The sequence below is a fragment of the Gekko japonicus genome, unplaced genomic scaffold (assembly GCF_001447785.1).
Source record: "Gekko japonicus isolate JY-2015 unplaced genomic scaffold, Gekko_japonicus_V1.1 scaffold2840, whole genome shotgun sequence".
Lineage (NCBI taxonomy): Eukaryota > Metazoa > Chordata > Lepidosauria > Squamata > Gekkonidae > Gekko > Gekko japonicus.
This window is the reverse complement of record NW_015160311.1, coordinates 19171-45058: the sequence shown is the minus strand read 5'-3', so window position 1 is coordinate 45058 and position 25888 is coordinate 19171. Positions and strand designations below refer to the sequence as shown.

Here is a 25888-nt window from a genome sequence, read left to right as displayed (position 1 = left end):
TGTGAGAGAGAGAGAGAGAGAGAGAGAGAGAGAGAGAGAGAGATGACTGACATAAAACACAAAATTTTTACCCAGTTCTATAGTCCAGTCTTTTGAATACTAGAAAAGTGATCTTCTGGTCATAATCTGTAAATAGCAACAGGTGATATAAATAACGTTATTTTTCTGAACTCAAATATCATTGCATAGAATATAAATTCAAATTGTAAATAAGTGTCTTGTCACCCAAAACTTGGCAATCAAGGAAAATTGTATTTGAATATGCTTAAAAAATTAATATTACAAAATAGACGTTTTCCTCACAGCAAATTGAAAGCAAATAAATTGTATTTGGTCTCCTTGGAATTGATTGCTGTAGGTTAGTAGCCTGATGGCGAGACTTAGAAAATGCCATGTGGGGGTGCTGGGGGGGTAAAATTGATTTCCCCCCTTTGCTTTTAAAACATCCACAGCAACCCATTCCATTAATCCTAATATCAGTGCAAAAATAAAATACGTAAATATATTCATTTTCAATGGCTTTGGGGACAATTGGTTTCCATTTAAGACATTATTTCTTTCCACTGAGTGCAGGGAGAGCAATTAAGTCTTAAAGCATTCAAAGTTTCACTGTCAGCTATATGGCACAACAATACCAATATTGACTGCAATTTATTCCTATAGCTGAAAGGTATTTTTCTTAGCCCTCAAGTCCTTACATTCTCTGGGCCCATATCTATATATATAATAGCCAAGGTGCCCCCTGCATGTGGATATCTAAATCCGCACATCGTGAGCACCTGGGGGGCAGGGAGATTTTCCTGTGCATGTGGTGCAATGCCCAGGTGTGTAGAAAAATCTGAAAACTGTAAAAAAATATAGGGGGGATATTTAAATCCCCCCAAAAAAACAGAGCGCCCCCTGCGCATGCGTAGGGAACGCTTTTAGAATGGTTTCGCCGCCGCCACTGCCAGAGAAAGGAAGGGGGTGGGGGGAGAAGGCTTGGCCAGCTGGCGGCTCTAAGCCACACACCCCTCACTGCCACCACCGCCCGGGGGGAGGGAGAAAGTTTGGTGGGCCAAGCTGGGGGCGAGGGGGGGGGAGAAAGTTTAGCAGGCCGGCGAGGCCTCGCCGCCGCCACTTAGGAGGAGAAGGATGAAGGCTTGGCAGGCTGGCGGCTCTGAGCCACTCAGCTGCCGCTGCTGCCGCTACCACCACACGGGAAGGGAAGGCTTGGCAAGCTGGCCAGGCCTTGCCGCCACTGGGGGAGGGGGAGGCTTGGCGGGCCCAGCTGAGGCCTCACCACTGTTGCCGTGGGGGGGCGTGGGAGGTTTTGCGGGCCTGGCAGACCGGGAGCTGTGGGGAATACTTCCCCCACACAAGTATCACGAGTCCCGCCTCTTGTCTATATACCTAAAAGCCAAGGCGCCCCCTGAGTGCAGATATCTAAATCTGCACATTGGGGGCACCTAGGGGGCAAAGAGATTTTCCTGCACATTTGGGGCAATCCCCAGATGTGCAGAAAAATCTGAAATCTATAAAAAACTATAGGGGGGATACTTAAATACTTAAATGCACTCACCACCAGGAACTGTGGCAGAGCCGTGCAGGGCTTGCCACTGTTGCTGCTGTTGGCGGCGGCGGCGCGCATGGGGGGAGCCTTGGCAGGCCGGTGGCTGGGAGCTGCAGCCATTGCTGTTGGGGGGGAAGCCTGGCCAGCCCCGTGGCTATATGCCGCACAGGGCTTGCCACCGTTGCTGCTGGCAGCAGCGGGGGGGAGGGAGAAGCCTTGGAGGGCTGGCGCTGGGAGCCACAGACGTTGTTGCTGTTGGCAGGGGGAGAAGCCTGGCGGCACACAGGGCTCGCAGCCATTGCTGCTGGCGACCGCGGTGGTGGGTGGAGAAGCCTTGAAGGGCTGGTGGCTAGAGCCATGGCCTTTGCTGCTGTTGGGTGGGGGGAGCCTGGCAAGCCCAGTGGATTGCCTGCTGGGCTCTCCTGCGGCCGCTGCCTCCTCTGTGCAGAGCTCCTGCTGCTTCAGCAAGCCAGCCACTCGGGAGCCGCAGGGAATACCCCCCCCCCTCCAAGTATCACAGGTCCCATCTCTTGTGAATTATATTGGTTTTGCCTGTGACTCAGTGCTGGTTCACAAACTTTATACATAGCAGTGCACTGTTTTTCTGTCAGCACATAGTCTCAGTGTACTTGTGTCACTCATGTTAAGGGAGACCTCCACCACATATCCTGAGGAGACCCATTTCAAGAAATACTTGGCAAGCTGAACTTTCATACCACCCATTTGCCATTCTCAGTTAACATCTTCTAAAGCTGAGACAGCCAGTACTTCTACCTTGGAGGCACCATATTGTTCAGGTTCAGGTATTCCACCACCCCTCCTCATTTTTTTTAAATAAGTATATTTATTAGGCTTTTAAGCTTACAATACACCCACCACCTAAACACCACAAATATGTATTCAATGCAATAACATATCCAATACTCAATATTACAGTTAGGATATTTCATAGGTCCACTCTTCTTTCGAGCTTATCTGTATATCTCTCCTTCGACCACTTCCTATTTTTTTAAAAACAGTCTTCCATTACAAGTAATGATTCAAAACAGAAAAGAAAAAAATATTTGTTTTCTCTTTATCAGTAAGTTTTTACATTTTAATCAATATACCCTATTATTCCGTTTACTCAAAGATGCTATTCTATTGCTTCAGCACATTAAAATACTCTGTTTCCTATTTCAGTTAGCTTGAGAGTTGTCATTGCCAAGGACAATAATAAATCAATACTACCAAGTTTTACTTCCCTTACCAATTAATTTAATATTTTCCGAGTTATTGACATCTATATAACCATAGAGGGAGCTCCCTTTTATATCATCAAGCTCCCCTACAAAAAAACCCCCAACAACTATAAGCCTATATGCTTACCAATCATTTTCCTTATTTCTTTTCCCTATTTTCTTGCGCTCTACCAAAGCAGGTCTAGGACATATACTATTATTTACCACATAATAGCTTTCTTATTCTCTTTCTTTACACTTTTATCCATCCAACAGTAAATTCCATTAATATTATTCAACTGAATTATGTTTTAGTCATAATTATTCATATTGAAAAAAAGAAATTTTTTTTTACTAAACATATGCCCTTTTCTCAATACCACCTTCACCTTTGTTTTCTCAAACAATATTTAGTTTCTTTACTATTTCCCAGTTAAATAATATTTTATTCCTGTTTCTTCACATATGAAATAATAATATTTTAATCCTATTTCTTCACATATAACTGAAAAAAATTATTGCCTAGAAATACATAATTTAAATATTAAACGGCCATTTAAAAAGAAATAAAGTAGTTTCCCATAATATATCAAGGGGAAAGAAATTTCATTTTACTATTTCTTTCTAACCACCCCTCCTCATGGCTGAGGTTACACATCAGGAATTCTTTCCCTGCCTTGAAGTCTTTACTCAAGTGTGACAAAAGGGGACAACTTACAGAATTTTTCTACTTGGCTCCACCTAGGGTTGCCACGTCCCCCCTGGCTAGTGGTGGGGATGGGGGGTAAAGTTGCCAGAGCTAGAGTGGGAAACTCCTGGAGATTTGGGGACCTCAGTGGGGTACAGTGGCATAGAGTCTACCCTCCAAAGCATACTTTTTCTCCTGGGGAACTGATCTCTGTATTCTGGAGATGAGCTGTAATACTGGTGGATTCGTAGGCCCCACCACTAGGCTGGCATCCCTAGAACTTCCACCATTCTCAAGGAGAATGAATGCTTCCCTCTTAAAAAAATGAATCAGTGCCTTCCCTCTGGGAATCTGAACTCTGTGATCCTTTGAGCCTCTTTACATCTCACAAGTACAGTAGACTCCTCTCTGAATTAAGATAACACATGAGACTTCTATACCCCACCACTTGTGTTGGCTGTCTTTACTAGAACCTGTCTATTTTTTTTGCACACAAGCTGTCTAAAGAAACATGAGGCCATCAGTGGGCTAATTTTTCCTCCTCTCCTTTACCTTTAACCAAGGGTGATTTCTCACGAGAGCTGCCTCGCAGCACAGCGCCGTTTGCCTCGACACAAACGTGTCAATTTCATACCCGAAGCTCCGGGGCTGCATTTTGACTCGGGGCTTCGCCCGATTTCCTCCGCAGTTTCGTGATCCTGGTTTTTGAGGATCATGAAACTGCGGAGGAAATCGGGCGAAGCCCCGAGTCAAATGCAGCCCCGGAGTTTCGGGTGTGAAATTGACACGTTTGTGTCAAGGCAAACGGCGCTGTGCTGTGAGGCAGCTCTCGTGAGAAATCACCCCAAGTCTCAGCTGTTCTCAGCATACTGTACTTCTTGAAGCATATTCTGTCCTCATGAGGCCTTTTCTTAACATTTTCTTTTTCTTTTGGTTAATTTACAAGGGCATGTTTTTCTACATACATCTGGGGCTGTGGTTCCGTGGTAGAGCATCTGCTTGGCATGCAAAAGGTCCCAGGTTCAGTCCTTGGTATTGCCAGTTAAAAGATCTGGCAGTAGGTCATGTGAAAGACCTTTGCCTCAGACCCTGGAAAGCTGCTGCCACTCTTAGACAATACTCACTTTGATGAACCAAGTGTCTGATTCAGTATAAGACAGTTTCATGTGTTCATGTGAGTTCCCCCAGGTATGTAGAGACTTTTGTCTTGTCCATGCATGGTCTGTTTTTGCTGCTTTCATAATCCACACATAGACCAGCCAATTCACTATTAAATAAACCCCGTTCACAAGTTACATTGAGCACATGTACAATATATGTACAGGGTACTTTGGTTTTTCTTTATTGGGTAATTTTCATGCTGCATTCAACACATGTACAACTGAATGTGATTTAAAACACCAGATTTGTCCAAATACTGGTCACACATTTCATTTGTAAGGTGAATGAGCATTGGTTCTGTTTTACAAACACATATATGCACATATATGTGGTTGTACATGTGTTCACTATAGTTTGTGAACAGGGCTATAGAGTGATTCAGTTCTGTAAGATTCCATATGCATGGCACTGTATAATAATAAAAAAATTGTTTTGTTTGGTTTTGGTTTTTGCAATGTTGTGTTTTCCCAGAGCCCTTCCAGGAATCTGAAAAACACTGCCAGCCTATATGTGGCAGGCTGCATGTCCTAAATAAGCTCAGACTTTAAAATTGTCACCCCATACGAAGTAAAAATAAACCAGAAGCTTATCTGCTTATATGCAAGATTCCTCCATTCTAAGCAGCTTAACCTAAGAATGAAGAACATAACACCACTGCGCTGTCGGCATTCATTATTCCTGACATATTTTACCCAAAGCGTCAAAGATTTCAGGCTCTGGCTCCAAAGTGGAACCTGTTTTGTCTTGTGATTGTTGTAACTCTAATTGAAATACAGAAAATGAGTCAAAGTGATTAACATGTAATAAAAAGTTTAAAATGCTAGCAAAACCTGGTGTAGCTTGCAGTCACTTGCAATTCAGTGCAAAAGTCAGGCAAAAGAACTGTCGTTGTCATTCATAAGAACATAAGAACATAAGAGATGCCAATGTTGGATCAGGCCAAAGGCCCATCCAGTCCAACACTCTGTGTCACACAGTGGCCAGAAATACCAGTGCCATCAGGAGGTCCAGCAGTGGGGCCAGGACATTAGAAGCCCTCCCACTGTTGACCCCCCCCCCAAGCACCAAGAAGACAGAGCATCACTTGCCCCAGAGCCCCTAGCTATACCTTGTGGCTAATAGCCACTGATGGACCTCTGCTCCATATGCTTATCTAATTCCCTTTTGAAGCCGTCCATGCTTGTAGCACCCACCACTTCCTGTGGCAGTGAATTCCATGTGTTAATCACTCTTTGGGTGAAGAAGTACTTCCTTTTATCCGTTCTAACCCGACCGCTCTGCAGTTTCATGGAGTGCCCACGAGTTCTTGTATTGTGAGAAAGGGAGAAAAGTACCTCTTTCTTTACCTGCTCTTTCCCATGCATAATCTTATAAACCTCGATCATGTCACCCCTCAGTCGTCTTTTCTCCAAGCTAAAGAGCCCTAAGCGCTTTAACCTTTCCTCATAGGGAAAGTGTTCCAACCCTTTTATCATTCGAGTTGCCCTTTTCTGCACTTTTTCCAAAGCTATAATATCCTTTTTAAGGTGTGGTGCCCAGAACTGCACACAGTATTCCAAATGAGGTCTCACCATTGATTTATATAGGGGCATTATTATATTGGCTGATCTGTTTTCAATACCCTTCCTAATAATCCCCAGCATAGCATTGGCCTTCTTTATTGCAGTCACACACTGTCTCGACATTTTCAGTGAGTTATCCACTACAACTCCAAGATCTCTCTCTTGCTCAGTCTCTGCCAGTTCAGACCCCATCAATGTGTATTTATATTTAGGATTTTTGGCTCCAATGTGCATCACCTTGCACTTGGCCACATTGAACCCCATTTGCCATGTTGACGCCCACTCGCCCATCTTTGACAGATCCCTTTGGAGTGCCTCACAATCCTCACTGGTTTTCACCACCTTGAACAACTTTGTATCATCCGCAAATTTAGCCACTTCACTGCTTACTCCCATCTCCAAATCATTAATGAACAAGTTAAAAAGCAGTGGACCAAGTACTGATCCCTGCGGTACCCCACTGCTTACCACCCTCCACTGAGAAAATTGCCCATTTATACTCACTCTCTGTTTTCTATTAATTAGCCAGTTTTTGATCCATAAAAGGACTTGTCCTTCTATCCCATGATTTTTGAGCTTACTTAGGAGCCTTTGATGAGGAACTTTATCAAAAGCTTTCTGGAAGTCAAGGTAAATAATATCTATTGGATCCCCCTTGTCCACATGTTTGTTCACCCCCTCAAAGAACACTAATAGGTTAGTGAGACAAGATCTTCCCTTACAGAAACCGTGCTGAGTCTGCCTCAATAGGTTTTGTTCATCTATGTGCCTACTAATTCTTTCCTTAATAATGGTTTCCACCAATTTACCCGGTATCGACGTCAGACTGACTGGCCTGTAATTTCCCGGATCTCCTCTGTAACCCTTTTTAAAGATGGGAGTGACATTAGCTACCTTCCAGTCCTCAGGAATGGAGGCTGATTACATATTTTTGTCAGGAGATTACATATTTTTGCCAGGAGATCCACAAATTCACATTTGAGTTCTTTCAGAACTCTCGGATGTATGCCATCTGGGCCTGGTGATTTATCAGTTTTTAAGTTGTCTATCAGTTTTAGGATCTCCTCTCTCGTCACCTCAAGCTGACTCAGGTCTTTCAACACCCCTCCCAAACTCAGTGGTTCTGGAGTGGGCAAGCACTTCTCATCTTCCACAGTGAAGACGGAGGCAAAAAATGCATTTAGCTTCTCAGCCATTTCCCTATCATCCTTCAGTACTCCTTTTACCCCTTGGTCATCCAAGGGTCCCACTGCCTCCCTGGCTGGTTTCCTGCTTCTAATGTATTTGAAGAAAGTTTTATTGTTGGTTTTTACGATGAACAAGTTAAAAAGCAGTGGACCAAGTACTGATCCCTGCGGTACCCCACTGCTTACCACCCTCCACTGAGAAAATTGCCCACCTACACTCACTCTCTGTTTTCTATGAACTAGCCAGTTTTTGATCCATAAAAGGACTTGTCCTTTTATCCCATAATTTTTGAGTTTATTCAGGAGCCTTTGATGAGGAACTTTATCAAAAGCTTTCTGGAAGTCAAGGTAAACAATATCTATTGGATCCCCCTTGTCCAGTTTCCAAGCTTCCCCTATGGTTTTGACCCAATGGGTTTGACCCTTCAGTTTCCTCCCCACATGTCCCCTCATATCAGAAAAATTACCCCTTTTAAAGTTAAAAGTGGTTGTGTGAGTCTTTTTGGCCAATTCCCTATTTGTACAAATGTTGAACTCAACAACATTATGATCACTGTTCCCAAGCGGTGCAATCACTTTTACATCTCTCACCAGGTCTTGAGTGTTACTTAGGACCAAATCAAGGATCACCTCTCCCCTGGTAGGTTCCGTGATCATCTGCTCCATAGCACTGTAATTTAGAGTGTCTAGAAACTCAATCTCTTTCTCTCGACTAGAACACATATTGACCCAATCAATGTGTGGGTAGTTAAAATCACCTATTACGACACAGTGTTTTTGTCAAGCTGCTATCTTTAATTCATTCATTTATCGATAGCCTTGACTTCATCAAAGCTTCTTCATAACTATGTTCTACTTACAGAGTGTGGTTCAAGTTGCATCAGTTTCAATCCCATCACTTACCAGTGATTATACAGGATTCGTTTAAGTGACACTCATGCTTCTAACAGTGCAATCCTAAACAGACTTCAATGGACTTAAAAGGCTATAACTCTGCTTCTGACTGTACAGTAAATCTCTTTTTTAAAAAAAATCCCTAGTAAAATCAGTATCATACACAAAGTATCCCTCTATGCTGTTCTGGAAGATTCAGTTGATTTTCTTTAGACATTATTCTGAATTGTGTCACTGTACAGAGCCACTCACACATATTCACTGCTCTGTGGGAAATACTTTCCCATGGAGCAGTACCAAAACCTGCAATATGTGTGAATACCACTATCAGGCACAGAATTCTTTCCCACCTCAGGTTGCCAGCCTGCAGGTGGGAGCTGTTCCAGAATTACAACTGATCTCCAAACTACAGAGAACAGTAGCCCTGGAGAAACTGGCAGCTTCAGAAGGCAGAGTCTATGGTTTCACATACTTGCCGAGCTCCTGTCCCTTTCCAAACTCTGCCCACCATAGGCTCCACCCCCAAATCTCCAGGAATTTTACAACTTGGTGCTGGCAACCCAATACCCACCCACTAAAGTGGCAATTCAGGGGGGGAAATCCCACAATCAATTCTGTCATAACAGCCTACCCATCCCTGAAGATATTCAGAACCTTTCTCTATGTGCACTATCCTTGGATATATGTGAAAGGTTTACCAGGAATGAGGCCTTTTCTCTACTTCAATTTGGGAATTCCAGCTTTACTTTCTAAGTATAGGAACCAGGTGAAACCCTTTTTGTTCACTCAGGTTTTCTGTTGACACTACTGTCTTTTGGTTTGTGTGAGAAAGCAATATGTTGCTAATTTTGTAAAATCTTGGTAGTTAATGGTTTTATTGTGATTTTGATTTTATTAATGCAATGTATACTGTAAATCTTCTGACAACAACATACAAACATACCAGAACTCTATGGAAGTAATTCCCAGGTGTCTCTGTGTACATGTGTGTGTGAAGTGTGCCTACATTTTAATACTTATAGTAGGTAGGGTTTTCTTTGATTTTAATTAATTCTTTAATACCTTAGATATTTATCTAATAAATTTATTTACTTAGTTTATTTAGTTGTTGTCACAAGATTTACAGTATACATTACATTAATTAAAAATTTTAGAAGATTAATTGTCTGCCTTTTCATCAATGAATTAAACAAATGAATTTTTTCTATCACCACTGTATAAATACTGTTTTAATATTTTGAAGAAAAATCAAAATAACTTTCAGTGTAATTGTGGCGAAACGGGGACCCACCCTCAGCCCTGGGAGACCGAGGTGCCGTCCTGTGGCTTGCAAGCCCCTGTTTTGTCCTTCCCACCCTGCCTGGTGGGACTATTTCTCTTTGTTCCGGCTGCCACCACTCACTGAATTAAGTCACCGCCTTCCTTGAGGGACAGTGAGACCCCTCTGGCTAAATTTCCCACCTCGGGAAGTGGTTATCTCAATCTTTGGGCGCCCCCTGGAGAGTTGGCAACCCAACAGTTTTAGGCCCGTTTTAGTCCCCTGGCCTCCCTTTGCCCCTGGTAACGTGTAGAGCGGGAGGGCTATGTGGTTAAGGCACACCAGGCTTTTAAAACTCAACAAAGGAAGATTTATTGAACTATATACATATTGGGCATAGAAAATAAACTCAGGCACTTCAACACAACCTGGGCACACAAAACAAACAGGATCGAAACGCAAGTCTTCTGTCCCTACCACACACCCACTCTACCTTGGTAGTGGATTGCGGCCTCAGGCCAGGATTTGCGTTTTCCTCTCCGGTTATGGAGAGAAACTCCAGCCCTTCTCCACAGGACTGGCCACCAGCACTGCCACCCTCCTGGCTCTCCACCACGGTCTATAGTGGCCTGGATTGCCCACGGAGTCTCTGGTGACAAGAGTCCCACCTGTGCTCTTCCTTGAGCCTGCTGTCCACGCTGAAGACCAGGCTGAGACTGACTTTTTTCCTCAGGAGCCAAAAAGCCACTTTCTCCTTGGCCCCACCCCTTGGTTGTGTCCCTCTTTTCCCGCTCTTTCCCCTCAGGGATGCTGGGAAGTGTAGGCAGGGAGGTATGGCAGCTCCATTGTTCCTTATGGAGTACCCCCTCACACACGTAAGGAACTACCATGCTGATATCCATTTTAAGGCCTGGCAGCCATTTCGTCACAGTAATTAACAGAAACTGTTCATCATGTTCATAGTGATAGAGAAATGCCATCTTAAATACTGTCTATCTAGTTCAGGGAAAGCAATACCACAGAGTTCAAGAGAGTCCTTTCCCCTCTCTGTGCTTTTCCCAAAGGCCCTCACTGGAAAGTAAAGGAAGTATTTTCCGGACCCAATGAATTACCATCCAGTAAGCTTGCTATCCACTATAGGGAAAATTTACACTGCAATGTTTCTTTAAAAGTTGGAATCTTGGGTTGAAGGAAATAACGTTTTGGAAAATTAACAGGCTGGTCTTAGAAGAGGAGCAAGTAAAATCAACCATTGCCATACCCTCCAGCTCTTGGTTGATAAATAAATAAGTTTTGGAGAAGGCATGTTGGCAACTGCCTTCATGGACCTAAATTCAGTGTTTGATACAATCTCTATACCCCGGCTATGGGAAAAGCTGAAGAAATATGGCATTGAACCACAAAAGAGCCAGTTTGGTGTAGTGGTTAAGTGCGCGGACACTAATCTGGGAGAACCGGGTTTGAGTCCCCACTCCTCCACTTGCACCTGGCTGGATGACCTTGGGCAAGCTGTAGTTCTGATAAGAGCTTTTCTTGAAAAAGAGCAGTTTCTGTCAAGAGCTCTCTCAGGGTGTCTGTTGTGGGGAGGGGAAGGGAAAGGAGTTTGTAAGCCGCTCTGAGACTCCTTTGGGTAGTGAAGGGTGGGGTATAAATCCAATCTCTTCTTCTTCTTCTTCATCTCCTTTACTTAATTCAACAGCATTACAACCATCCCTCCACCCAGGTTAGATGCAGGGAGTTATGACAGCTATCAGAGGCTTTCATCCTAGACAAAGGAGTCAAGCAGGGATGTTCACTTGTCCCCCTGTTCGATTTATATACAAATAACCTCAGACCCTGTCTCCTTAAGGAAGCATGTCATCTTCCACATTTATAAAAGCATGAAGTTCCAATCCTTCTCTATGCTGATGATCCAGTGATAATGTCTAGATCAACAGTGAGCCTCCGCAAGCTGATAAAAAAATTTCAGGCGTTACTGTTATCATGTGCGCCTGTCCATCAATATGGCAAAACCCAAGATCATACTATTCACCAAAAGGAAAAAGGGGAAAATCTTCAAATGGGACATAGCAGGCCAACCTGTGGAACAGGTCAATCAATTTAAATATCTGGGAATCCACTTTGAAGCATCTCTTACATGGAAATACACTTGGATCTAGCAAGGAACACAGTCTTGAGAGTAGGGAGGACAACTGTAACATATTTCTATTCATTGGAAGGTGAATGCTTGCCTTAACATCACTCAAGCAGCCACTATGGCTGTTCGAGACCCACCGTGGTCGAGGTGAGCTCTCGACCCTAGTCCTAGCTCCCGCCCACCCAGCGGTTCGAAAGCCGACGTAAAAACTCAGGCGAGTAGATTAATGGGTACCCACCCTTAGAAGGGTGGGGGGCACCCTCCTCCTCGGCGAGGTGTGTGGATGGCAACAATGGCGGCGGCGTTGCGGCGATGGAGACGATGACGGTGGCTGAATACCGGCGGCAGAGGCAAGAAAGGAGCACGGCGACGCAGCGACGGCAAGCAGAGAGCAGCAGGCCCGGAAGGAGTGACTCCTGGCGGCCAGCAGTGGAAACAACGAGAGGCTGCCGTGCAGCAGGAGGCGCGCAGTGACGTCACACAGATACGTGACGGAGCCTGAAGGACGGAGTCAGGTCCTGGGAGGCCGTTAGCAGCGCGCTGGATCGCCAATGCACCAGGAACAACAGCCCAATCACCGCCGGGAAAATGAAGCCAACCAGATCGGAAGACACCTGCCTCCACCTGGGTGCCGGTAGGCTGCCCCTCCCCAGAAACAATGTGGCCCCAGTTAGGGTTAATAGGTGATTAGCACCCACTCTGTAAACCGCCTAGAGACGGTTTAGGGCGGTATATCAAGCTGAATAAATAAATAAATAAATAAATTTGTCCCCTTAGCCTTAAAGATATTTAATGCTAAGGTTCTAAACCAATTCCTATATGGTGCAGAAATTTGGGTTCAGGCTGCTTCTGAAAAAATGGATTCCATCCAGTATGACTTTTTCTGACACTTATTGACTACTGGAATGAGGCAAAATATCAATGGAAGCTAGGGCTTGGATTAAAACATTTCTCTTCAAAGGAAAGGTTTTAAAATTTGAGGAAGGATCTACTCTACCTGGGCTTATCCAGGCAGATAAACATTATAGACAATGGGATCAACTACTGGAAAAGAAAACAAAATGCCTAGGAATAACAAATGATATGATTAAGAATACAAAAACTGAAGACATTATAAGACAATTTTTAAAATGTGTAAGGAAGTTGGATGTTACAAGTATGTCTGTCAGAGCACACAGGATATGTTTGACACTCCATGCAACTGCTGAAATATTTTTATCAATTGACAGTACCAAAACTAAGAAGAGCTTTTTACTTTGGCAAGAATGAACGTTCATCCCTCTGCGGTTTTGGAGGGCAGATATAATAGAGTATCATGAGAGCCAGTTTGGTGTAGTGGTTAAGTGCACGGACTCTAATCTGGGAGAACTGGGTCTGATTCCCCACTCCTCCACTTGCACCTGGCTGGATGACCTTGGGCAAGCTGTAGTTCTGATAAGAGCTTTTCTTGAAAAAGAGCAGTTTCTGTCAAGAGCTCTCTCAGCCCCACCTACCTCACAGGGTGTCTGTTGTGGGGAAGGGAAAGGAGTTTGTAAGCTGCTCTGAGACTCCTTTGGGTAGTGAAGGACGGGGTATAAATCCAATCTCATCTCTTCTTCTTCATCATATTCTAATAGAACATGCAGATGCTCATATGATAAAATTGAAACCATCAAACATATGATTATGGAATGCTCTGTATTCAATGAGTTGTGGGCTAATGTATTCACCTCTTTACTTAATGATATGGAATTGCTAACTGTGTGAGCCCAGGTGTCATGGCTACTATCAGATAGAAATGATCATGTCATCCTCTCAAAATTCATAGACACAATAATCAAATATTAAAAAAATAATACTAAATTCTTTTTAATTTTTTGTTCTGACAGACAGACAGTATTTTCCATAATTTTCAACACCCCTGGCTGTTGTGGAAATCTTGTGCCAAGGCCTCACTCCCTGGAAGTTGCCAGCCACAGCTGGCAAGCCCCCAGGAGCAATTGGGGAATAGGGAGTGGCATGCTGGAATCATGTGAGTGACATCATTTCCAGCACCAAACCACAAGTTACAACATGACATCATGGATGATGTGCTAGGATTCACGCAAAGGTTTAGTATACTGGCACAATGCTGCTCCCTCCCCTTCCCCATTTTCCCACACTGGCCTGTGAAGCACTAGTGGTGGCTGGGGGAAATTCCTGGGAGGTCTCCAGCTATAATGGAAGACCTGACCCTTCAACTCCCTGCCATTCTACTTTACTCTATGAAGTTGTATGAAGAAGGGGGCTACCCAGAGAATTTCCAGAAATGCCTTGACAGGAACTGAAACCCTGGTGGTTTTGTTGTCCCACTCCACCCCTTCCTCCCTCTCCCCCCCTCCCCCCCCATATATATTCCTGGCCATGATTTTTATATCTTCATCAGTTATGAGGACATTTATGAGGATCTTTTAGGGTGATTAATGTTTTATGCTCTGGCTTTTATGCATTTTATGCTCTGGACATTTATGCTGTAAATTTTTCTATGCTTTTATGCTGTGGGGTTTTATTGGCTGCGTTTTTAATGGTTAAACTTTGTTTTTTAATTTTTTTTAATCTTGTGTCATTTTGCAAGCCACCTTGATCAAGAGGCGGCATGTAAAAGTTATAAATAAACTGTGCCATCCTATGCAGCATTACTTCAGTATAAGTCAGTTTATTTCAATGGGCTTGGACTGATCTGTGCATAGGATTACACTATAAATCTACTGATTTTTTTTCACTGAGTTATCTACTAGAGAGGCTTCCGGTTCTGGTGCTGGCGTTTAGCTGCTCTCCCCCTTGTCCTCCTTCTTTTATCTTTTATTGTGTCTTAAAAACCCTTTTAGAGTTGCTCTTAGCTATTTATTATTTTAAATATTGGATTTTATTCTGAAGCTTGTTGAGTGGAGAGCTGCCTGAAGTTTGCAACCGGCCGTTTGAAGAGAAGAGAAGGGTTCCCCCTCCCCCCCCGATCGGTTACTCCCAGTGGTGAGATAACTCCGGTAGTTAAAATGAAGTGCTGGATTAATGCCTCCAACTAAACTAAACTGGAAAGTTCCAGCTGATGAATGAGCTTCACTTGAATATGTTGTTTTGGATTCTGGGTCTGTAATGAACTTGAGTTGCTTTTGCCAATTAAGTATGAAAAGTACGAAAATGCCTAAGCGGATGAGAGAGGAGGAAGACTCTGCCCCACCCTCTCCCAAGCAATTGAAGATAAATTATTTTTTCTCATCCCAAATCCCTACTTATAATCGGTTTGCTGTGTTGGAAGGCTTAGCTGGCGCAAATGATCAGACTGAGGCTGTTGCTGACACAGTCTTGCCTTTCCCTGTAATGGTGGACGAAGCTGGGAACTGTGAAGCTGATGTGAGCCTGTCAGACTATTCCACAGGCAATGAGGAAGTGGAAGCAGACACTGGGGCTGGTTACCTTGAGCTTTTACAACTAGTTGCTAAGATGGTTGAATATATTTGTAAATTGTTTTATCTGTTGCACCATAAATTGGACAACATAGGTGGTCTACTAGAAAATGTCGCTGGTAAGAAGAGTGAAGATCCTAGAGATGGAAAGAACCAAGTGATTATACAGCGAAGGTCCCCTCACCCAGTGGCTCCCCCTGCTGGAGATGAGGAGCCTAAAACCTTAGGCTGGGTGCAACAAAAGGGGTCATATAAATTTGGTCGGAATTATCAGCTTGTGCTTCAACCTACAAAAGTTAGCTTGACTGTATGCAAACATAATGGGATAATCCCGGCCTGGAACTCAAAAAGACTAGTGAAGAAGCATATAAGGGCTCTAGTAAAGGATCAGACAAGAATGCTTGACCTAATGGATTTAGAGTTATTGTCTAATGGGTGTCAGACCCAGAGAGTCCTGCTGACCTTTAAGACATTGACTCTTCCTTCAGTCCTGCTTCGAAGTAAAGATTTTTTAAGCTCTCGAGGAATCTTTCCCACTCGTGTCTATCTGAACACAACTCTGGCCCCTCTATGCCCGGAAATGAGTGCTAAAAGATAATAACAACAGGAATAGACCGGTTTGCCAGTTTCAAGGCAACGTAGCAGCAGCATTAAATAATGCCAGTCAGGAAGCTTTTCCTGACAGTCAAACTCCTACAAATAATAAACCAGCTCTCTCTCTTTTGGGGATGTTCTCGGATGAGTCTGCGTTGGAGGCAAATATTCAAGAGGCATTTGTAGGTTTGCCTGAGCAGGAACAGCAGTGGGTCATAGATAGGCTAGAGCTTTTGAAGACCCAACTGCTTAGGAGCAGAATAGAATGGAAAGGTCAACCAAATTCTACAGATGTCTTGATACATAAAAGCACTGGACAGGAGAACAACATTTTAACAACAGCCCTCTCTAACCAGGATCAAGCCAGCAGTCAATCAGGGGAGAGGGTAATGGATTTGTCACCTATCACAGACTGTGATCAGGTTCCGATGGAAGGTCAGCGCTCCACCAAGGGAACTGAAATGGCAGTGGAGGCCAGTCTTAAGTGTCCAAGAAACAGTCGCATTTTTAATGACACTGGTAATTCATTAGATCAGCTAGTTAACGCTGACTGACTAAAAACGGATCCCTTAACGCTGACTGACTAAAAACAGATCCCTTAATTACAGACTTAAAGATCATGTCTTGGAATATCACTGGATGGAAGAAAAAATCCAGTGACCCAGAGTTAGGAAGCTTCTTTAGGGAATTTGACATTGTCCTTTTGTAGGAAACCTGGGCCCATTTTGAAATCAAGTTGCAAGCTATAAATCCTTCTCTATTCCAGCTTATAAATCTAATCAGGCTGGTCATTATCAAGCTGGTCTTGCACTATTGTGCTCCCATAAACTTAATTTAGAGGTGACCCCCTTAAAGCCTGTGAACGAAATACACAGACTTGCCTTGTGGAAGGTTTAGGGGAACCCCTTATTATAGTTAATGTATATATGCCCGCCCTATGTAGTCAATGAAGCGTGGGAAGGTAACTGGGATGTCCTTCTCAGAACTCTAGAAGATTTAGAACAAGAGTATCCAGGTGTGGCTGTTTTAGTTGCAGGAGACTTTAATGCCAGAATAGGAACAGATGGGCCTGCACTTGCCAGGAGTATGGGCCTTGATGGCCTTGATGGGCCCCAGATTGTCTGTCTGGTTACAGATTTTCCAAGGATTCCCGTATTAACCAAGCAGGAATTTGTCTTGCCCAATTATGTCTCAGATTTAATCTTTCAATTTTTAATGGAATCCCCGGAATTTCCCCCCTTTGATTCTTTTGGGCAATTTACCTATGTCTTGCGATGTGGTTGCAGTGTTATAGATTACTTTTTAATTTCATTAAGCCTTTGGGAATCAGTGAGATTTTTCTCAATTGAGGACCACATAGAAAGTGACCATTTGGTTCTTGCTATCAAACTCTCTGCCACCTTGAGAAACAAGGGTTGTCAAAGATCTTATACAGGCATTGAGGTTGAAAAGACACAAAGAATTTATTGGACAAGTAAGGTAGCACCTAAGGTTTCTGGGTTCCTAAATGACAAATTATTAGGTGACTTCCTATTATGCATACAGGAGCCCCAAGTGGTGATATAGGCATACGAAAGCATCATGGCTCAACTTTCGGACTCTATTAGGCCTACTTCGAACCAGCAGCAACGAGGAAGGGAGGTAAATGTAAATAGCTGGTTTGATTGGGAATGTCTCGAGATGAAAACACAGGTTCATGCCCTCTACCAAAAACATAGGAAATTGGAAACAGCATGTTTACCAAAGGAATATTTTGATCTGAAATGTCGATTAACACAGCTATATAAGGATAAGCAAATGGCCTTCACCCAAAGATGCTGGGAGCCACTTATTCAGGCCACTGAATACACAAGGAAATTTTAGGCGTTGATCTCAGGCTCCATGGGAGAGAAATGTGTTGTTAATTGTTCAATCTCAGTTAATGAGTGGTTCGACCATTTTGCTAAGGCTTTTCAGACAACTGACACTAGTATGGAGGAGGAACTTAACTCTAGTTTAACTGGCTGCCCAGAGTGGCCACCGGTGCAGGTGGAGGAGGTGGAGGCCCTCATTCAAGGTATTAAGCCTGGGAAAGCATCTGGTCCTGACTCAATTCTCCCAGAAATGATTAAGGAGCTTCCGAGTTGGTGGGTCCCTTTTCTGGCTGCCCTATACCAATAAATGTTGGAGTAAAACAAGGCTGCATCCTAGCCCCCACTATCTTTTTGTGAATGATCTAGACTGTTATTTGAAAACCATTGATGGCCATAGTCCCAAATTAGGGGTGATCCATCTCCCATTGCTTCTCTACGCAGGTGATGCAGTACTTCTTTCCCTGACTCAGGTGGGAATGAAAAGACTCTTAGTCCGCTTTCTTGATGACTGTGATGTTAACAAACTAACTTTAAATTTTGGGAAATCTAAAATCATTGCCTTTGTAAGGATGTGGAAGCCTAATAAATGGAAGGGAAGAGGTAACCTGATTGAGCAGGTTCCAAGATTTAAATATCTGGGAGTACATTTCCATCATAGCCTTAGATGGGCAGTACATAAAAAGAAATGACCAAATCTGTCAATAGTACCATGCTTGCAGTTTCTCGTTTTCACTATACTAAGGGCAATCAGTATGTGCCCACGGCCTTGAGGGTTTTCAATCATAAAATCAGTGCTAAACTGATGTATGGGGTTCCAATCTGGATTTTGGCTATTAATAAAGATATAGAAAAAGTCCAATCTAAATTTCTTTGGAAAATATTATGCCTTCCCCATGCGTGTCCTATGCGGCCATCTGTTTGGAGACCAATCAGAGTCTTTTGGAAACAAAAGTTTGGATTATGACATTTAAATTTTGGCTCAGGTTACATTTTAGAGCTAATTCCAATCCTTTTATTTCACAAATGCTTACCGAGTCCTCAACCTCAGCATGGTTTTCCCATATAGAGAGTAAGATCACGCATATAGGAGTTAGTTTCTGAGAGCTTCTTCATTTGTCAGAAAGCTCAGACTTTCACTTGATTAAACAAAGATTCCTCGACATAGAACACCAAGAGCTGATTAGCCTGGCTTCAGGTAAATGCTCCCCCTTTTAGTATTTCCTCCCCAAGGGTCTATTGCAGAATATTTTCTGTTTAACCACTCCTCATTATCGAAGAGCTTTTATGTTAGGCCGTTTTAATGTACTGCCTTCAGCTGTATTGGGTGGTAGGTTCTCTAAGACTCCTTATGTGGATAGATTATGTCCTTGTGGTGTTAATGAAATTGAGAGTCTGGATCATATCATTCTACACTATTTCTTCTGTCATAATGTTCAATCATCATATCTTGAGCCTATGTTGAGAAATCTAGTAAATCATTCTGATGAATGGAAGATATTTTATTTACTCTCTACTCGATTCTCAGTGATTATGGAAATGGTGGCCAAATTTCTGTTTTGGGCTTCTAAGAGGAGGGAATGTATTATTAACTGCATATGACTTTGTATTCCTTGCCTGTCAGGTTCAATACAATATGCCAATAAAGGTTGATGATTTAAATAAATCTACCATCCCCCAGTTTGCCTAAAGTCTCCTGCTCTTTTAACAATTCTGCCCCTTCTTTGTTGTGTCTTATACCTGGAATTCATTCTGAGAACTTTTAATGTTGCCACTCTTGTCTCTTATTTCATATCCCTCCTCAAAATCCAATTTTGCAATAAACCCTTATCATTTACTTATTTTATTTACTTAGTTTATACCTAGGATTGCCAACCTCCAGGTTGTACCTGGAGATCTCCCAGAATTACAGTTCGTTTCCAGATGATCAAATGCAGTTCCCCTGGATAAAATGGCTGCTTTGGAGGGTGGACTGTATGGAATTATGCCATGCTGAGGTCCCTCCCCTCCCCAAACTCCTCCCTTTCCAGACTTCATTCCAAAATATCCAGGAATTTCCCAACCCAGAGCTGCCAACCCCATTCATACCCAGCCCTTCTCCCCAGTAGGGACTGAGTGGGACCTAAGTCATTTCTCGTCTCCTCTCTTGTATTGTAGCAACAACCCTTCGTCTTCATCACCATCACACTACATAAACCACATTTGATCGCTTTTCTCCTTTGTTATACTTGCTTCTTCCATTTTTAATAATTGCTTTATAATGGTTTTTACAAATATAAAGAACATATAGAAAATGTTTTTTGTAGTTTTATCTGTAACATTGCAACTGAGTAGTCCCAGCTCCAGCTCATCTTGGTGCTGTCAAAACTATTTCACAATGCAGAAAAGAAATTCCTTGTTGTTAAACTTGGTCTAACTATTTGGGGTGAAAATATTTGTTCAGTGATCCAGCGGAGCACATGAACAATTTATATGCTCTGTATATTTGATGGATCCACCTCTGCAGGCAAGACTTCTCTTGCAACAAGGTGTTGCTTGCATTCATACTATTCATTTCCTTCAATCATTGTTTGAAATAACGTTTTTCACAGCTCTGGCTTTTTCCTTTGTCATCCTTCAGCGATAAAAATACATAAGCCCCATTGAAGATGTAAAGAGAAATGTCTCCATAGCAACCCTTCTAATACTGTGATTTATGAATGTTCATAGACCGACTTTACAGAATGAGGAGCCGGTTGAGCGCAGGCTTATTCAGCTGAGAAAGTCCCTCAGACTGGCTCTGGCACACACAGACAAGTTTAGGAGATAACTGAGGTTTTATAAAGTCTATTTGTTGTTGTTGGGGCCTGCAACTTTGCCAACCTGGCGGCTCAGGGAAAGATTCCCCCTCTCCTTTTTAAACCTCTACTAAGCTTATTGACTTTTGAGCAGCCCTGAAAAATCCATTGATTTATAGGTTTGTTTCACAGGGGAAGAAAATGTTTCTTGAAACAATAAGATTATTGCCAATACTTGAAAAATGTGGGAATAACATCTAAAATGAATTGGGTGGGGGGGGATAAGGATAAGATGGCTATATTGCATGGTTCTTGGTTATTGTTCCTAACCATTTTTAACAGTCCTCCCATTCACTATATTCTATCTCCATTCTAATAACAACAGTGCAGATATATATTCCAGATATGACAGGTTACTTATTCTAACCTTAAATTTGATGCGAAGAACCTGATAAATGCAATCTGTGGAAGTTGGCTTTAGGGCTTTGTATGCCACTATTGACAATTGTTCTCTTCTTTTGCATTTAATATGTAAATATGTGACTGTCAGGAATATGAATACTGTATTAGTTGAACTCAGAGAAGCGTTCAATGCTACTGACACAGATGGACATCAGGAAAAGCTTGTATATACCTAGATGGCCAAACAATCAAAAAAGCTTGCAGATACCAAGTTTGTTGGCATGCTGACACCATTTTGAGGGCCTATTAACTAATGGTGTCTCTGTGAGTAAAAAGGGGGATTACATTCTCACCCCTTTTCTTCTCAACTCAGAGTGATTTTTTTTCTTTTCTTAGCTGTGATACTAAATTATCTGCCAGTGAACTGATGTATTCTTACCTATGGCAGTAAATTGTTTGCCAATGAATCGATATGTACTCAAGTTAGAAAGTGTAGATGGATACCTGTACTGAGAAACCTCTCAGCAAACATTAATTATGACAAATCTATAGTTGTCACCTGTAGACATCAGTGAATTACACTCATGTGATGCCTTAAGTCAAACAAGCTTAAGCAAGGCTGACTGGTGGCCGTTCTCATCCTCCTAGTCATCAGGCCTCCAATATTTCAGATTTCTTCTCACCAGGTAAACTCATTGCTTACAACTCTTATTATTATCACTGCTTAAATCCAGGTATTCTGGCTCAGTATTTTATGGATCATATTGGGAATTTGGGAACGACCTTTTAGCCTAATGTTTGTTCTCGCCAAATGATATTTCTTGTTGAACATGTGAAGGACACTTGCTAATGATAATCCCCAGTGACAATAATTCTTGCTTCTCTTTCATTTTAGATGTTTGAGTTCATGAACTTCTTGGCTGAGAATGTTATCTTTTGCTACATGGGATTAGCACTGTTTACTTTCCAGAATCACATCTTCAATGCACTGTTTATATTTGGTGCATTTGTATCCTTTGTTTTAAGTATCAGATATACAGTCTGAAACTATATATACGATAAGGCTATGTTTATTTATTTGTATGATATAGGTATAGTTAATTCATTACTTGTGGGTATAGGCCAGGAACCCCCTCTTCGTGCTGAACAGGTTCTGCTCTTTTCTCTATGTAATGTGCTGTTGCAAGCACACTTGCATCCAGAAGACCGCAGCAGTTCATAGAAGTCTGTTTCACACAGCTATTTGGGCACTGAGCCTGTGCAAAGGATTGTTTCTCTAGGTCCAGACTGGAACTAATGTTTCTCTTTCTTTCTCTAAATTGCAGCCAATGCTCTCTCTAAGCTGTGGAGTCTTGTGAGCAAAAATTCTACTTTGTGAGCTACTGGCATTAAAGTTGTGAGTGAGCGATTTGGCTACTACAGAAATTAGTTTGCTCTGGAGCCATCCTTCCTGAGCCAAGACAAAAATGTGTGAGCTGGAGGCTAAAATTTGTGAGCTAGTTCACACTAACTCAGCTTAGAGGGAACACTGATCTCAGCTCAAAAATGTAGATTGTGAAACAGAACTGTCCCTTGCAAATGGTGTCCTATATTAAAGATACCCTTGTAAGGTAGTCACTATCAAACATTCTGCCTTGAAGGAACTCTTTTCTGCGTCAGTGTATCAGCCAAGGAGAGCAGCATTTTGGCCATAACACTTCCACAAAGGACTGTACATGGCATACCAATTGAGAGCCAAACCTGTGATCAGGATCTCCTGAAATTATTTTTGAGGTTCATCACTGTCGTAATGAGGGGGCAAACATTTAACTCCTAAACCTTCCCACCTTGCTGGTTTCTTTACCAGTATTCCTTTCCCTGTGAAGCTGCTATTTGCTTTAGAGAAAGAAACATTATAGCAACTTCGGAGCAATGGAAATTAAGATACATTTTATTTATTATATTATTAATTATAAGCTTCTCAAAAAAGAGATGCTTAAATGGGAGGATAAGATTAGAGTTTCACTAGGGCACTTCTTCCCCATATGCCCTATTCATACTTCCATACACTAAAAAAGAACTAAAAAAGTATACATAAAAAAGTATTATGTTTTATCCACTGACAGCTGCTATCATGCATATATGTAGTGATCTATTCCTAAATTGTTAAAAATGAGATTTAAAATAATGATCTATGCTTCAGCACTTTGCAAAAATACTGTAGCCTATAGAGTTTAAGGGAACAATTTGTTATGTAACTGCCATTTTATCATGCAAGCAGTACTTAAAACCACAATATTTAGAACAAAAACTACCTAAATACTAACCTACTGAAAACTGCTCCTGACTATTGTTCCTGCCTATTTCTATGAGGTAATCTGAAAGCTAGCTGACTGTAGGCAGTGGTGCTGTACAAGCTCCTGCCCTTTGAAAGATGGGGAAGCTGACCCTGTCACCTCCCCACTATCCCTGTCCCCATTCCAGGAAGATGAGAGGTTTCCATTTTTGTCTTAGCAGCAGGCGTCATTTCCTGCAGGAGCGCACAGGAGCGGAGCTCCGGCAGTAAAGAGCCCAGGGGGTGGGCATATGCAACAAGCCCCACCCCCTGCTCCCAGCAGCCCTCAGTCAGAGCAAGAAGCAGCCAGGTAAGCTGCAGAGCACCTCCTGGCCCAAAACAGTCCAGTGGCACCTTTAAGACCAAGTTTTATTCAGGTACAAGCTCTCCCTCCTCTGCGAGGACAGATCTGCACCTCCCCCCCCCCATAGCTAGCAATCCAGAACAGTCCAGTGGAGCCTGAGCGGTGGGTGTTGCCTTCTGACACACTTCCGGTGATGTCAGGGGGTGTGGCATAGGCTAATGAGTTATGCTAATGAGCTCCTGCACCTCTTTTTCTATGAAATGACCCCTGCTTAGCAGAATAAGCATGAGAGGAGCTTTGTCTCTGTCTTCACAGATCCCCTGAAGTACTGTTTCAAACCCACCAGGCCTCAGTCTACAGAGCAAACCTTTATTAGGTATAATTATTGTCAGGAGTTGACACCTGGCTCCAACTTGACACCAGAACCTGACAAAGGTTAGTCAAATTCAAGAAAGAGGGCCAATATTAAAAACTCAATGAAGGAAATAGGCGTTTCGGCCTACATAGGCCTTCCTCAGAGGTCAATAGTAAGGAACATATTGGCTATTATAAAAATTCAAGAAGGGGGACCCGCGATACTCGTGAGGAGGGAGAAGCTCCACAAGAGGAGAAGGAAGCAGCTGCAGGTGAGCCTTCTCCCCTGCCCCCCATCCCCGGCACCCACGGCGAGGCCCGCACCCCTCCAAGCCTCCCCCGCAGCAGCGGCAGTGGCGAGGCCTGAGCTTGGCCCACCAAACTTTCTCCCTCCCCCCTGGGTGGTGGCGAGGGCTGAGCGGCTTACAGCCGCCGGCCGAACAAGCTTTCTCCCGCCCCACCCCCCCTCCCTGGTGGCAGCAGCAGCAAAGCTGTTCTCAGAGAATTCCCTGCGCCTGCTTTACTTTTGGGGAGATTTAAGTATCCCCCCTATAGTTTTTTACAGTTTTTAGATTTTTCTGCACATCTGCACATCTGGAAATTGTACAGGAAAATCTCCCTGCCTTCCAGGTGCCCCCGATGTGCGGATTTAGATATCCGCATGCAGGGGGCACAGTTGGGAATTAGATATATAGATCGTACAATCATGTAAATACAAAGTATAAATTCAATAAGGACCAGAAGCAAGTTGTTTTAAGATAAAACCACCAGACACACAGTAAAAAGTACAAATGAGGCCTCTAAAAGTGCAATCATATGCCATGTGGTTCTCAGATATAAACTTCTGGTCCAGGAATCGCCTTCCTATGGTTGTAGAGCCAAATTGTCCTCAAACAACTGTTAGGGAATACAAGATAGACATAAGTTGGAAACATGATGAGGAGGTGTGACTACTGGCTTTTGTCTATATGCTCCTTAAGTCTTCACAAGAGATAATACATCTGAAAGTTGCCTCACAGGTTGTCCTCCTCTCCTCGCATACACAGCATGGCTCAAGCTTTTAGAGGATAAAGTAGGTCTCTGGTAGATGGGATAAGGTCTTGGAGGAAAGATGTTACCAGCAGGATATCTGTATACAGTTAAGAACTGTAATCCGCCCCCCTTTTGTCTGAAATGTCTTTATTTTTTATCTAAAATGGCTATTAACACAACTTTGGCATTAGATGCACAGAGGGATAATGAAAAAACCAACACCATTTTCTGAGCCCTACAGAAATAATCGAAAAGGGGGAAGAAAGAAACTGAAGTGGAGAATATTAGACAGAGACAATACACATTGTGCAGAAATGAGACAGTAATCATGTTCTGAAGTACATTTATCCTTTCTGAAACTACTGTTTGAGGAAATAATACTGTTGGCATTGGAACAATTTATAGTGAAGGGTTTGCAGAAAGATTGAGGGAGCTGTCATCTCAGAGATTATAAAGATGGAACATGAATCCAGAAAGGTTGCAGTGGTGTGGTGTAGTGTGGTGTGGTGGTGGGGATTTCAAAATTAGGTTGAAGGAGACTTTATTGTGGGGAAGGTTTAAGTCAACTATATATAAATATTCTGTATTAAAATATAATATATAAGTACTAATTTTGTTTCTAATCCATAGTCAGATGGCAACTCCTTTTTATTTTAGAACGTGTTAGACACATTATTGGCTGTTGGTTCCTCCCTTATTTTCCTCAGTTTCTTTACTTAAATGACATAGGTGGCAGTTTTCATAGCAAGAGCTTGCAACATATACCCACTTTCCTTCATTCTCAACTTGGGCCGAAAACAAAAGATTCCCAGGAATTTTCAGCATATGATGATGTTCTCAGGTAAGTTGATTGGCTTCTGACATTGTGTCATTTGCTGAAGAGAGAATGATGCACAGAAATGTATAATTTTCATGAAAGGAGATGGGAGGCATGCTAACATTCTTTACTAAACAATGACATGTTAGCTGTTCCATGATCCACTAACTCTACTAGGAAGATTTATTATCTCTTCAGAAAGCTTTGCTTCTTCTCCTCTGATGATGCATAGTAATGATTTTAATAATTTTAATCACCAAGGTCCGGTCTGCCCATTATGGAAGTTTATGAAGCAGACTTGAAAGCAGTGGAGGAAAACTAATTCAATTCTATCCCAAGTCAGTAATCTCCTGTTTTAGAATG

The 25888-nt window shown here is 42.6% G+C and overlaps 1 protein-coding gene across 1 annotated transcript in view; it reads left to right on the top strand.

Annotated features, from left to right (window-relative positions):
• Positions 1-25549, top strand: part of LOC107115033 (sodium/hydrogen exchanger 9) — a gene marked incomplete at both ends in the record, with an annotated part of 121704 nt that extends 96155 nt beyond the window's left edge. Inside the window, 2 exons of the mRNA XM_015416643.1 lie at positions 21600-21713; positions 25438-25549. Of these exons, the coding sequence (XP_015272129.1) occupies positions 21600-21713; positions 25438-25549 (226 nt within the window). The remainder of the gene's footprint in view (positions 1-21599; positions 21714-25437) is intronic.
• Positions 25550-25888: the final 339 nt, after the last annotated feature.